The sequence below is a fragment of the Pectinophora gossypiella genome, chromosome 23 (genome assembly GCF_024362695.1).
Source record: "Pectinophora gossypiella chromosome 23, ilPecGoss1.1, whole genome shotgun sequence".
In the NCBI taxonomy this organism is placed as follows: Eukaryota; Metazoa; Arthropoda; class Insecta; order Lepidoptera; family Gelechiidae; genus Pectinophora; species Pectinophora gossypiella.
The window spans coordinates 8,239,660-8,254,664 of NC_065426.1; the positions used below are offsets into that span (position 1 = coordinate 8,239,660).

At 39.4% G+C, this 15,005-nt stretch overlaps 1 protein-coding gene across 2 annotated transcripts in view; it reads right to left on the reverse strand.

Annotated features, from left to right (window-relative positions):
• Positions 1 to 360: 360 nt before the first annotated feature.
• Positions 361 to 15,005, reverse strand: part of LOC126377524 (uncharacterized) — a 35,848-nt gene continuing 21,203 nt past the window's right edge. For both annotated transcript variants that reach the window (XM_050025308.1, XM_050025307.1), the window contains exons 7-14: positions 14,709 to 14,856; positions 13,218 to 13,377; positions 11,291 to 11,337; positions 9,377 to 9,493; positions 8,706 to 8,818; positions 7,214 to 7,309; positions 6,659 to 6,832; positions 361 to 5,326 (exon numbers count right to left, since the gene is read on the reverse strand). In XM_050025308.1, the coding sequence (XP_049881265.1) occupies positions 5,030 to 5,326; positions 6,659 to 6,832; positions 7,214 to 7,309; positions 8,706 to 8,818; positions 9,377 to 9,493; positions 11,291 to 11,337; positions 13,218 to 13,377; positions 14,709 to 14,856 (1,152 nt within the window). In that variant the 3' untranslated portion in view covers positions 361 to 5,029. The remainder of the gene's footprint in view (positions 5,327 to 6,658; positions 6,833 to 7,213; positions 7,310 to 8,705; positions 8,819 to 9,376; positions 9,494 to 11,290; positions 11,338 to 13,217; positions 13,378 to 14,708; positions 14,857 to 15,005) is intronic.

Genomic DNA, 15,005 nt, shown 5'->3' on the forward strand with positions numbered 1-15,005 from the left:
ATGAGAAAAAAATTTAAATTGTTTTGTGCCAGCTGTAAATGAGATTTAATTTAATTTTTATTTTCATTTTTTTTTAATATTTGTACGCCTGCATGCAGGCCGAACACATCACAGACAACAGTTATGTAAATTATTTAAGCATCTTTTTGTTCTTTTTATGTGTTCTTGCAAATAAATTGATTTGGTTTTTGGTTTTAAACCTGGCAAGATAGTGGTAAATACACCAAGAGTACTTGTTTTATAAAATTATTTACTTTTTTAAAGATACTAATGTATTGCTCTGGCAATAGTTAAGAGAATGAAGCTATATTTAATTAAGTATAACGCTTATATACAAAGTATTACAAAGAAAACAGTCCATATAATATAACTTTTTAATCAAAATCAACTGTGAAAATTAACAAAAATGAGATCAAAAATGTTAGGAACCGTCATTTTCTTATGTACACTTTACAATTATTTTGTACATGATTATTTAAACGTGATAAGTGCTACTGATATCATTTTCGCATTAAAACAAGTCAATAAAAACATATAAACGGATAGAATTGTATCAAAAATATATATAAATACAGTCATGAGCAATATCAATAGAACCCTGTCGCATTAACATATTTGACATTTAGTGAGGCTTACAGTCCAATTTGTTAATGTGACATGGTACTAAAGTGTATACACAACTAATGGAAGTCGAAAACATGTCTCTTTGAGTGGGATAAGGGCAGGAGGATGGTGGTACTAATGTGTATACACGTGTGTACAGTATGTGTGTATGTAGTGTGGGTGTATGTGTATGTGTGTGTATGTATAATGTGGGTGCATATGTGTTGTATGTGTGGTGTGTGTATGTATAATATGGGAGCATGCGTGTTGTGTGTGTGTGTATGTATAATGTGGAAGCATGCGTGTTGTGTGTGTGTGATGTGTGTGTGTGTGGTGTGTGTGTGTGGTGTGTGTGTGTGTGTATGGTGTGGTGTGTGTGAGTGGTGTGCGTGTGGTGTGTGAGTGGTGTGCGTGTGGTGTGTGTGTATGGTGTGGTGTGTGTGTGGTGTGTGTGAGTGGTGTGCGTGTGGTGTGTGAGTGGTGTGCGTGTGGTGTGTGTGTGGTGTGTGTGTGGTGTGTGTGTGGTGTGTGTGTGTGGTGTGTGTGTGGTGTGTGTCTCTGTATAATGTGGGAGCATGCGTGTTGTGTGTGTGTGTGAGTATTAATGCTCGTGACTGAACAAGATTAATATAAAACTACTACCGCTTCGGAAAGTGTTACGACTGAAGAGAAGAAGCGGCGCAAGAAACTCTACAGAAATAATCTTTAAAAGTTAAGTGTCGATACCGTTAACTAGAACAGGATCCACGGCCTAATGCCGACTGACACATCACTATGCTAATGAACATCAGAACAATGGGTCCTGTATTTTGACTAATAAATCACTATCTAAAGTCCTCAGATCATTTTGTACGGTAAAGAATCAGTCTTAACATTATTTTACACTTAAAAATATTATAGCACTTTAAACCTTATACTAGAAACTTTATAGTTCGTAATACCCTGCTATTGATTTAGATGAACTTCCTGTCATGCGTAATATCATATACTATAAAAGAATGAAAAAGAAAATTAACACAAAATAATTATAGTAAGGAATGCAATGGTGCCTATTCTGAACACAAAATTTAACCAATTTTAATTTGACAGCTCGTAAAGTAGTTCCTTCACTCAAAATAAGTGCAAGAAAGGGATAGAGTTAGTTTTAGTCCTGCCAAATTAAGTTTAAATTTCATTCTTTTTGTCACGTGACAAGGCAACCAAACTTTCTTTCAGTACTTGCCGATAAAATGCCCGGTCCAATCCAGAACTTATCTATCAGATAGCGCAGCTATCACACACTTATCGAACAAAAGACAATAAAGGCAGATTATCTTACAATAACAAAAACATAATATATAAGTCCCACTGCTGGGTACAGCGGGGTCAAAAAGGCCACATTGAAGCGACTCATCTAAGAAAGCAATATTGCTATTTGACGTTTCTTGACATTGCGCACTTACTTTCATACGCGCAAATATCAAATTGCAATATTGCTTTCAATTTTGCCTTTTTAACCCGCGAGGTGTCCAGTCATGAGCAATATAATGTACCCACTTTAGGACTCTGTCGTATTAACATATTTGACATTTAGTGAGACTAACAGTTCAATTTGTCAAAAAAGTTAATGTGACATGGTACCAAAGTGTATACATATTAATGCTCGTGACCGTACATCAACCGTATGTATGCAGCATACTCCAACACAATGCCTCAGTGCGGATTATCTTATTACAACTTAATTATAAAGAAACATATTTGAGTTCCTACATGACAAAAGGAAAACGACTTAATAACATGCGTAAGATGATAAAAATCTTAACAAACAACTAGAAACATTGACCTTATTAAAAACCGGCTAAATGCGAGTCGGACTTAACGAAGGGTTCCGTACCATTGACTAGGTAAACAACAGTAGGTGCACAGATTTCATATCGCCTACCTGTTGCTACTATTGAGGCTAAAAGGGCAAAAATTCGCGATTGTTGTATGGGAGCCCCCTTATTCTTTTATTTTTAGTCCTTGTCCAGAAGGCGCGACTTACTCGCGTTTTCATACCACAGAGTAATTTGATTACTTTATAGATTCCTACAAAGTAATCAAATTACTAGGGGATTAAGGGGAGAATGGAAAGGACACCTACATCCGGCCCAACTGCCAACCTCACCTGCGCGGGTCGGTGCTTCGTTATGAGTCGCTGGCGGCGGTGTCCCCTGGGCGCCGCGGTACTCCCTGCTGGATAACGGACGAGGCTCTGGCGACCGAGCAATGGCGGTATAACCATACCACCTTTTTTTTTGACGTGACTTATTGTAGATTTGCCGCAGATGGCATTAACTACTTGGCCGGACAAATGGGGAGCGCTGAAGGCTCTCACCCGGTACAACGTTTAAGACAACAGGCCTGAGGGTGCCCAGTTGGGCGCGAACCTCGGCTCAGGGCGTCGTCTGAGAGGAAAAATATTTGAAAGAATTAATCGACCCTAGTGGGTCAATAGCGATAAGCGCTGAATGAGGGAAATCGTCGACCACGCCGGCGGGGTCGGTATCGGGGTTCTGAAGTGTTTGGAGTCGCGAGCTGATTGGCTGCCTCTATGGCTAGAGTAATCGGGTCGTCGGGGTCGTATATTACGTCCTTTAGACGCCGATACTTTTCAGTACCGTCCTTAAGCGGAATGTATTCGGAAGCCGCAACTACCAGGGGATTTGGGTGGTGCGGAGCAGAATCGAAAAAAACGTTTGGAAGCTAATAACCATACCACCGGTCGGGCAACCGACCGTAGAGTTTCCCGTTGCCTTCTGCACCAGACACTTCAAAAATGTCTGGTGCAGAAGGCAACGGGAAACCACTGCTTCTATTTTCCCAAGAGAGTCAGCATGAAGCGTACAAGAAGCAACCCTGATGCTGACCACGATCCGCAGATATGAGGGACCGACCTAAGGGAGAGATAGATTCCTACATGCGGTGGTATCCGTATGGTGTTAAGTGCTCTGTGGTATATACAACGCGCGTAAAACGCCTCACCTGGACAGGCTCTTAGTATTTGTCGCTATGGCGGCAACAGAAATACATAATTTGTGAAAATTGCAATTGCCTACCTATCGCAGTTCTTAAGATACAGCCTGGTGACAGACAGACGGACGGACAGAGACAGCGAAGTAATAATAGTGTTCCCGTGTTTACCCTTTGACTACGGAACCATATAAAAAAAACAATAAAAATAAAACGTTACCAGTATTTTCTAGAGGAAAAAGATTTGAGGATTTGATTTGACATTTTTAAGGAAGTATTCTGTTGGAAAAAAAAACTATAATATAAAAATATTACTACGTACATAACTAGTACTTCTGAGTACTTATTTTGACGCAAGGAAACGTAAGTCATGAGCAATATCGTGTACGGTCACGAGTATTAATATGTATACACTTTGGTACCATGTCACATTAACTTTTTTGACAAATTGAACTGTAAGTCTCACTAAATGTCAAATATGTTAGTGCGACAGAGTCCTAAAGTGGGTACATTATATTGCTCATGACTGTACCCACTTTAGAACCCTGTCGCACTATCATATTTGACATTCTATGAGACTTACGGTTTAATTTGTCAAAAAACTTAATGTGACAAGGTTTCAAAGTGTATACATATTAGTATTCGTGACCGTACAGGTATAATATTTTGTGAGGATATAAAAGGGTCAATTTCAGACCTCCAGAAGCCAATATTTATTTGTCTCACATAATATAAGTTCATTCCCAATTGGGGTAGTCAGAACTAAGTACCCACTCCTCACCAAGTTTTCTGTTTTGATAATATAGCATTCGTATCACCACAAAAATATCCAGAAATGTTTTGTAATTTATTGAAAACTGAATTACTAACTAATGTGTTTAATATATAAGTAATAGTAAAAACATTAAATCTGTAAATAAATATTTTACTAATAGTTCAATATTATAATAAATTGCTTAACGAATATGGAATAACGGAGGAATGACTTAATTAGTTCATACTACTTCATACAAGTTTAAATCGAATATTTGCAAATGATCTTTGAACAGTTTTAAGGCGGTGATTAAACGGAAACTTTGTAAAAAATGTTACCTATTATAGGTTAGTGGTTATTTAGAAGATATGAATGTAAGGAATTAACTATCTGGGAATCAATATTAGGCAGCCAAATTACTGAATTTTATTATAATATTTTGTGTTTTTTTAAGAACGTCTAGGGCCCTGTGCCGAGGTTTTTCATGCCAGTTTTCCTCGGCTACAGTAGTTTTATAATCGACGTTCGTTATGTAAAAAATTGACTATTCAAACTATGTTACCGACTGAACATATGAATTAGAATTTAACAAAACATTCTTTGATACTTTTCGGGTTATACGAATGGTTATTGACTTCTAGTGCTCTGAATTAATAATATATCCAAAACTATTCGATTGATTTAAGCATTTTGCATCTTAATAAATATAATAATATGTATGTCATTCAGTTCAGGTTGTCCAACGACAACTTTGCTAGGCGAGTTTAGAACTAAAGACCTGTTGTGTAGTTTTATATTTGCACTGTTGGGTAAAAGTTCTAGTTTGGATAATTCGATTTTGAGGCAGTCCGGTCCATTTTCATAGGGCATGTTTGAGGGTAGTTGTGGTATTTCGCCTTGCCATGTGAAGGGCTCGCCTGTTACCTTGTTGTATAAGGTTATTGTGCCAATCCTGCGTTCTGACTCTGATGATAATGTCTGGAAGAGATATTTTAATTATGTAAATCCACATAATAATAATTGACAATAATAATAATAAAATAAAAAATAAATAAATAATAAATAATTGATAGATTGATTGATTTTTTTTTGATTGATTGATTTTTTTTTGTTTTTTTTTTGTATTTTAATTTGACATTTGACATGTAAAATTTAATTTTTTTATGAATAAATGAGTATGAGTATGAACTTGACAGTGTCAGTTACTTAGTGCTGCAATATAACAAACAAAGTGACAATCGACCAAGGGCGATAAAAAGTAGAAGCACAAATGTAGGCATTGATTTCCTATACCTAAAGGTTTCTTGGAGGCTGTAGTACTATCTAACTGATTGTCATCATCACCAGCCCCTTAACGTCCCCACTGCTGGGGCACGGGCCTTCCCTATGGATGGATAGGGAGATCGGGCCTTAAACCACCACGCGGGCCCAGTGCGGATTGGTGGTTATTAACGACTGCTAGTGCAGCCGGGACCAACGGCTTAACGTGCCTTCCGAAGCACGGAGGAGCTCGAGATGAAAACTTTTTTTTTTGTGGTCACCCATCCTATGACCGGTTTTTGCGAAAGTTGCTTAACTTCAACAATCGCAGACCGAGCGCGTTAACCGCTGCGCCACCGAGCTCCTAACTGATTGTAATTATTTATTTTTTAATATTTATTTTAAATGCAATAAAGAGTTATTGTATTGTATTATTGTAGGCAGCAATGTTTGAGTGTTCCTATATTTTGACAGTTCTCCATAATGTCCAGCTAAAATTCGTAATGAATTGTTAAAAAATGTGAAGCTACGTGGATTGTATCCCGTCTGAAGGATGAGTTACGAAAAAAAAGTCGCCAGTTAGAAAATGGCAGTTTTGAATGAAAATATGTTTTTTTTTTTTTAATTTTCATCATTCCGTTCTTTAGGGAATAAATATAACACGTTATAGGCACGTTAAGATTTACGTATCTACGGTTTTATTTTAAGAAATCCACTGAAGTACTCACAACGGCCTCCGTGGTCCAGTGGTTGAGCGTTAGACTCACGATCCGGCTTGGAATCCCGGTGGGGAAATATCACAAAAAAAAAAATACTTTGTGATCTTTAGTTTTGTTAGGACATTACAGGCTGATCACCTGATTGTTGGAAAGTAAGATGATCCGTGCTTCGGAAGGCACGTTAAGCCGTTGGTCCCGGTTGCTGTTCACTGATGTAAGTAGTCGTTACATGAGTCACGTCAGGGGCCTTTGGCGGGTCAATAGTAGCCCTGTCACCAGGGTTGATGGGGTTGGTAATCCACCTCACAACCCACACGAGAGAAGTACTCACAGATATGGAGGCCATGAAGCAGTCTGGGTCGTTGTACTTGACGCTCAGGATGTGTAGAGCGCCGTCTCGCTCGCTCACGTGGCTCAGCCACATGTCCTGGTTGACAAGGCTGCCCAGTTTGTATGTCACGTTCCATTCATTCTTGTCTTGTTTAACAATCTGTCCTGAATGTTCCTGAGAGGTGACATAAAAAATAATCCTTGATTTCGGGTTTTAATCTTTGACATGACATAAGGGGGTTAAAATGCCTACATTGATGCCTATATCTAAGAAAGCAATATTGCTATTTGACATTTGTTTGCATTGCGCACTTACTTTTATATGCGCAAATGTCAAATTGCAATATTGCTTTCTTAGATGAATTGCTTCGATGTGGCCTTTTTAACCCCCCTGGGCGTAAGGTTAATTTTAACCGACTTCAAAAAAAGAGGTTATTAATTTGATACGTATGTGGGTAATACTGTTGGAATTGCACAATATTCGTATGTTAGTCTATGTCGGATTCTAAACACGTGTGCCAATTTTTTTTTTTTATTAGACTGATTTGGAAGTTACCTGTCTGATGTGGTATTCTAGAATGATCTTGGGTCCAGCCCAAGAGCACAGAATACACTGCATCCTCACATCCATACCTATCCTCTCCAGATAGTCCTGTAAATATAATTTAAGATACTTATAAATAACATCTATACTGGTGCTGATTCCGGTATACACCATCTAATTTTAAATTATACCTGTCATTTTCTTATCCATCGAAAAGGAAAGCGTAAATTTTATGCAGAACTTAAAAAAAAACAGCTCTCAAAATTTTATACTGGCCAATAACTCGACAGAATTAAGTTGACAGCACACGTCAATCGAGTTGCATATCAGTTAGATGCCTATTTTATTCACCTAAGTTATTCTTTCATTCACTCATTCATTATAAATTAACAGTTGTCAATCATCCATCCCTTTCCTTTTCCGAGGTGAGAAAATGGCGAATATAACTTAAAATTAAATTAGAAGGCGTCTACAGGAAGAAACACCATTGTATCGTACAGAATGTTGGTGACATGGCACCGAAAACTAAGGGGGGGGATGTTTCTGAGTTGATATCAAAAGAAAATCCATGATTAGGATTTTCTAAAATTATTTTCAGTTTTACATTTTTGCGACGGAACATTCCACATGATATCAATACAGAATCATGGTCTGAATCATGCCTCAAAGTTCTCATTTCGGTGTTAACAACACCCTGTATTACATAAATCAATTGGTGTTCGTTTGCCTCGCTACAACTCGAGAACGACTGGGCCGATTTTATGATGTTGAAATGTTTGCATCATCAACATCCTCCTCAACATCAACAGCCTCCGTGGTCTAGTGGTTAGAGCGTTAGGCTCACGATCTGGAGGTCCGGGTTCAATTCCCGATGGGGACATTGTCGAAATCACTTTGTGAGACTGTACTTTGTTTGGTAAGGACTTTTCAGGCTTGAATCACCTGATTGTCCGAAAAAGTAAGATGATTCTGTGCTTCGGAGGGCACGTTAAACCGTTGGTCCCGGCTATTAGCCGTAAAAACACCTCCACCAACCCGCATTGGAGCAGCGTGGTGGAGTATGCTCCATACCCCCTCCGGTTGATTGAGGGGAGGCCTGTGCCCAGCAGTGGGACGTATATAGGCTATTTATGTATGTTATTATGTAGTCCAGGGATATCCGCTGATATACGCTCACGGAAAGAGCGGTGGATTGGTCATGTCCTTAGAAAGGACGGGTGTTCCACAGGTCTTCTGAACCTGTGGAACACCCGTCCCGACGAGTTCTGACCTGGCGGGCGCGTGGAAAACGCAAAAGGGGGCGGCCCATAGAGACCTGGCGACGGTTAACCGGGAATTAAAAACTCTCGGCATGTCATGGGAGCAAGCTACAGAGGCTGCAAAAGATCGCGAGAAGTGGAAATCGGTTGTACCTTTTAACAGGGGATAAAGGGATTACAAGAAGAAGTCTAGGGAACGTTTAAACGAAGTTCACCGAGTCATCTAGTCAATAATGTAAACTCACTCCATCTTGACTGATGATTTCGAGAGCGTCCTCCACCATTTCAGGTATGGTCGCTGATGTAGACATATCCTGACTTCTCAGTGTGTCTAGCGATGAATTCGATGTGCATAGCGCTGGAAAAGAAGAAATAGTATTTTAAAGTAGAAGAAAAACGTAATAATAAGTCCGACATTTTAACACGATTTTCTATGACGTTAAAGTGTGCTTTTTCATACAAATTCCATAGTAATTTCGTGTTTAGACGTTTAGTTAAAAAAGCAACTGTTGCACCTTATTGGTACCAATTCTGGTAGTAATTAAGTAAATTAACAACTATTGTAAACTAACAAAGGTGCGGACCACTGTGTCTGCAGTCTGTAGTGCAGAGGGGGTTTTAGTGGGCGCGAGTCCCACATAACAGAGTCGTTCGTGCGACTGGGTATGCATAAGGCATCTCACACTCTATAAAAAAAATGCTGGTAGTTTCACAGCTCTTGAACTAGTCCCGTCCTTCACTTGAAATAAGTTCAAGAAAGAGACAGAGTTAGTTTTAGTCTTGTCAAATTAAGTTAATCACGGGTGAATAAGCATTTTCTGGGTAAGCTCGTTCCAACGTCGATCTCTTCTTCTTGTGGAAGAAAGAAGTAAAGAGCAAACCCATCTTAATTCAAAAAAAAAAAGTGCTTGTATACCTTCATGATACCTCCGTAGGGTCATCTCTTGTTCAGCGAACCTCATGAGGTCACTGACTCGAGACACCTCGTCACTAGTACCCGCGAACATCGCAGACTGACTCGGCTGTTCGAACGCTGAAACATTGAACAAGTTTTTCCCCTATAAATAAAATTGTTCACTCTGCGTATTTGACTATGTACAGTCATGAGCAATATAATGTACCCACTTTAGGACTCTGTCGCACTAACATATTTGACATTTAGTGAGACTTAAAGTTCAATTTGTCAAAAAAGTTAATGTGAGATGGTACCAAAATGTATACATATTAATGCTCGTGACCGTAGTTAATTTGATGACTAACTTGAATTATGTTACCTACTTTGTTTATTGATATCTGATTATGTAATTAATTTAATATTAAGTATGTCTAAACATACTAATATACAATTTGTTTAGATCAGTCTAAACAAAGTCTAGTGTTGGGTGTTAGTGAAATCAGTTTCACTTTGACTAATGAATTAATTTAATAATTTATAGGTGATTGGTTATTTTTTGAATATTTGTATGTTGTCTAAATTGTCTTATATGCAATGATATCGATTTGGGATTGAATCCTGTATTGATACCATTTATTGTATAATGTAAATGTGAATAAATAATTAAGTTGATATAGATAGTTCAACTAAGTTGTGCGCGCGGCCCTATGCGTGCGTGGGTTTGCAAATATACAACTTTCATTCGTGTGGCAGTGACGCGGCAGTCGTCATCCGAGCTATGGTATAAAAAGACCTTTTTTTTTGACGTGACTTATTGTAGATTTGCCGCAGATGGCATTAACTACTTGGCCGGACAAATGGGGAGCGCTGAAGGCTCTCACCCGGTACAACATTTAAGACAACAGGCCTGAGGGTGCCCAGTTGGGCGCGAACCTCGGCTCAGGGCGTCGTCTGAGAGGAAAAATATTTGAAAGAATTAATCGACCCTAGTGGGTCGATATATAAAAAGACCAGGTATGCTCAATCCTATGACAAGCCGCCATTGCTAGCCCATTGAAGACGTAAGTGTCACCATTCAATTGGTATGTCCAACATTCCAAGGACGCGAATTTTATTATTGAAAATTAAGTAAATTACTGACTAATGTATATTTGTCACGTATACAAAAATCATTAAAACTGTACGTAAATCTTTTATAAAAAGTACTTTCCTTCCAAAGTAAATTAAAAACATTGGACGTGCTAACAACATAGCATCACGCCTGTATCCCCGAAGGATTTAATTTTTCTCTATTCTAATATCCAAAAAAGAATTGAAACTCATGGTTTCATTCATTGGTTTAGCGCCCGTGATGCTCTATGGCTCAGCATTTGTGGCTTTTTGGAGGGAAACGGGAACGGGACAGTTGCTTTCTTCATTGAATAATCTAAATAATTAATACGAAGTGGTGTTTTGTGGTTAATGATCGCATTAAGTTTAGTCGGAAGACATTCGCGAGTGTTATTATATCGGAGTATTCAATAAACAAAGTGTATCTGCCTATTTTCGCTTCGTGCCAAGAAGCCGCTTCATAACTCAAAAGTTTATGCGGACTATTGAGTTATTCGTTTGGGGTTCGGAGTAGGAGTCTACTCCGAAGGTGGGGGCTTAGGTTTCATCATCATCGCCTTTCATCATTTCATCAATCATCAAGAAAAAAAATACGTTAGACATGGTTGTATGAGCATAGTTCCCTTTGCCTTACCCTTCGGGAAAAAAAAGCTCTATGGCTCAACTCTATGAAAAGCCGCCATTGCTAGCCGTTTGATGACGTAAGTGTTACCATTGAACCTTTTTAAACCTAATCCCCCCCCTCCGCCCCCAACCCGGTTCCAGCAGTTGTCATTCTAATCAAGCTGCATTTAGTGAGTTATAGTGAGTAAAGCGTTAACTTACAAGACGTTTGGCAAGCATCGCCGGCCGGCGTCACGCTATGCTGCACCCTGCGAACCAAGCGACATGCAAGCTTCAAGCGTGCAAACTGTTAAACTGCATTTAGGTGCCCGAAAGCTCGGTCTTCTATCGTGTGGGTTGTGAGGTGGAATACCAACCCCATCAACCCTGGGGCCTGTTTATTAAAACTTACAATAATAAATTACAATGACAATTTGATGTACATTGCGGAGTGTGTGATCACGAATAATTTGCAGTTTCATATTAGCTACGTAATGAACACCAAATTGTCGTTGTAATTTACAATTGTAAGTTTTATGAAACGCCCCTGGTGTCAGGGTTACTATTGAGCCGCCAAAAGCCCCTGACATGGCTCATGTAACGACTACTAACTTACATCAGAAAGTAGTAACCAGGACCAATGGCTTAACGTGCCTTCCGAAGCACGGATCGTTTTTCTTTCGGACAATCAGGTGATAAGCCTGTAATGTCCTAAAACCAAAATAGGGATCACAAAGTGATTTTTATAAGTCCCTCACCGTAATCGAATCCAAAACCGCCAGATCGAGAGACGCTCTTACTACTAAACCACGGAAGCCGTTGAAAGCACATTAATAAGTTAATTTAAGCATTAAGGTAAATGAAATTACGTGGTATTTTGGCTAGGCGTGAGGCCTGTGCTGGCTCAATAATAATTTGGATCACCAGGGTTGGTGACGTCAGTCATAACCCCCACGATCCACACGACAGAAAAAATCAAATCGATGAAACATAGACCAGGGTTAGTAAAAGGCCACATCAAAGCAGTCCATCTAAAAAGCAATATTGCTATTTGCCATCTGCGTATATAAAAGTGCGCAATGCCAAATGGCAATATTGGTTTTTATATAGATGCTTTGCTTCAATGTGGCCTATTTAACCACCCATTAATATGGACCATTGAATTCCGAATGAATTTCTACGCATTAAATGAAGAAGTGCTGGAAGGAGGAAAAGAAGAATGGCAATTATTGAAAAGTTATCTAGCACTGAAGAAGCAAGATGATTGGTGAAGCCACTTAAGGCTGCAGTCTCCGCAAAATTGAGTCGTTGCGAGTTTTTAATGACAATTACTTATAAAAAAAATATTGCCAAAAAAGTTGGTACAATTCTTTCCTTAAAATAGCTTAGTCTTAGACACAGATATAAATAGGTAGGTACCATAGCTGACTAAGTATATGTTTTATTTGTGGTAGCTTGTAATTGGCATTTACTTACTACTAAGTGTAATATTGTATGAATTAAGCTGTAAGCTCCCCAAACAAAATAAAATAGAATAAATAAATAAAATAAATACTTGTATTATGCCTCTCTCCTGGAAATTTTCCTTTTTTATTTCTTTACCGAATGTTTGGACTAGTAAAGTAGGGCAACTTCAGGTATAGTGACGTCAGCGGGGGTGTCTCCCGAGAAGGATGAAAATATTATATTCCGAATTCTGCAACCGAAGACTGGGCCCTTAAGGAATTTATTAAAAACGTCATTGAAAATATGGAATGAAACATACAACAATTAATAGAATAAACAGTAACACAACACAGACATACAGCATAGTAAGTAGTAGTGGGCTGCGTTTTCACTGACGCGGAGCTGTGCGGAGAGGAGCGGAGATGTGCAGGAATCGACCAATCACCGTGAGGGAGAGAGTGACAGAGCGTATTCGTTTTTCGCTCTCTCGAACGCTGTGATTGGTCAAATCCGCACATCTCCGATCTTCTCCGCCCATCTCCGCCCGCGTCAGTGGAAACCCGGCCTACACAAGGGACATTCCGCACGGATAAGAGCTTGGATTGAGCTTGAGTTACCCTCTCCTGACTACCTGTCTCGCTCGCACTTATGGGGTAAAGCAGCACAGGATAGCGAAAAGTGTTATATGTATGTGTGTCCTCACTGTGGTGTGGTGATGGTGGGAGTGCTGTACACGAGGAAGGTGCTGCTGGTGGTGGACAGCACCTGCAGCGCCGGCTGCTCAGACATGAACTGCGCGCGCAAGTTGTACAGCCCTTCCAGTACATCTAGGCCGCGGGGGTAGGACGTCGGGAACTTTGGTACTGGAAGTGATAAAAAGAAACGCAAAAACACACTCATTACAACCACGTAAACACTCTTTTATTTGACGAAGTTTCAATTTATGTATCGCACCACCCCACACTTTGACATCTGCTGGTGGCTACCAATTGTTGGGTGGAGCAGCGTTAAAATAATAGACAAAAATAGATATTCACATTTTAATGATATTAATTATTAGTATTTTCCTCTCTACCAGTTGCAGTGTCCTTCCCGGGTCCATGTTGATACTATAATACTTACTTCTGTATTTTTATAACACCACAATTTGTACGAACACATGGTCGCAATAAAACATTTCTATTTCATTATTAGTATTACACTACTCGTATAATTCTATTAAAAGTATATTTATTTCTTGAAGGTTTAATACGATCTACTCTGAACTAGCGTGCGTGTATGAAGCGATTGACGAATGTGGAGGAAGCAAGACAAGTGTGTCAGAATCGAAGCAAGTGGAACTCTATAGTCTCTGCTTACCCCGGTGGGAAATAAGCGTGAGTTTATGTATGTCACTGTATGTATATATTTCTTAATAAAATGTTAATAATATGTGAGTTTATACTAGAATATATATAACATTCTTTCAAATATTTTTCCTCTCAGACGACGCCCTGAGCCGAGGTTCGCGCCCAACTGGGCACCCTCAGGCCTGTTATCTTAAACGTTGTACCGGGTGAGAGCCTTCAGCGCTCCCCATTTGTCCGGCCAAGTAGTTAATGCCACCTGCGGCAAATCTACAATAAGTCACGTCAAAAAAAAATAATATAATGTTACATAAATCGTTAAATAGATAATTGTTTATAGCTTATTGTATGAATGTAAATACTGACCACGTAACAAATGTTATGCTTAAGTTGCTGTGCACAATGTACCTACCATATCCTGTATACCACCTATGTAAAACTGTGACTTGCAATAAATGAGTATAATTATGATTACATCTTGTGTGAAAATTGTAAGAAGTAATATCATTAAAATGTGAATCTCTGTTATTTTACCGCTACGCCCAACAATCATCGACTTCTTTCACCATGAAGTTGCCTGGCACAAATTGCCGTTTAGCAATAAGGCCGCCTACTGTACTTTTTTTCTCCGTTTGTACCTATCCTATATGTTCTTCACCATTAATTTAAGCGCCACGCTCTTGTCGATGTAGCGTTCTCCATGCTATGTTTTTAGGGAAAAATAGGGTAGTGTTTTCCCTCTTGTTCCTCCGCGCAGTACTCTGTCTGACGGTACAAATGTCCTCCGAGGCATGTGCCGAACAGTGGGACATATATGGGCCATATATATTTTTTGTTTCCATACTTACACCTCTCACTCTCCTCGCTAACTTGCACGTACAGTGGCTGCATCAGGTCTCTGTCGGAGAACTTGCTAAACACATCGTTGATCTTCGGCAGGCAATGTTCGTTGGCCAAGTTCCTTGGTACTACCGGAACTGTTCTTTTGGTTCGAACCTGGAACGTTTATTAAGAAATACATAAACAGCCTATAAACGTCCCACTACTGGGCACAGGCCTCCCCTCAATCAACCGGAGGGGGTATGGAGCATACTCCACCACGCTGCTCCAATGCGGGTTGGTGGAGGTGTTTTTACGGCTAATAG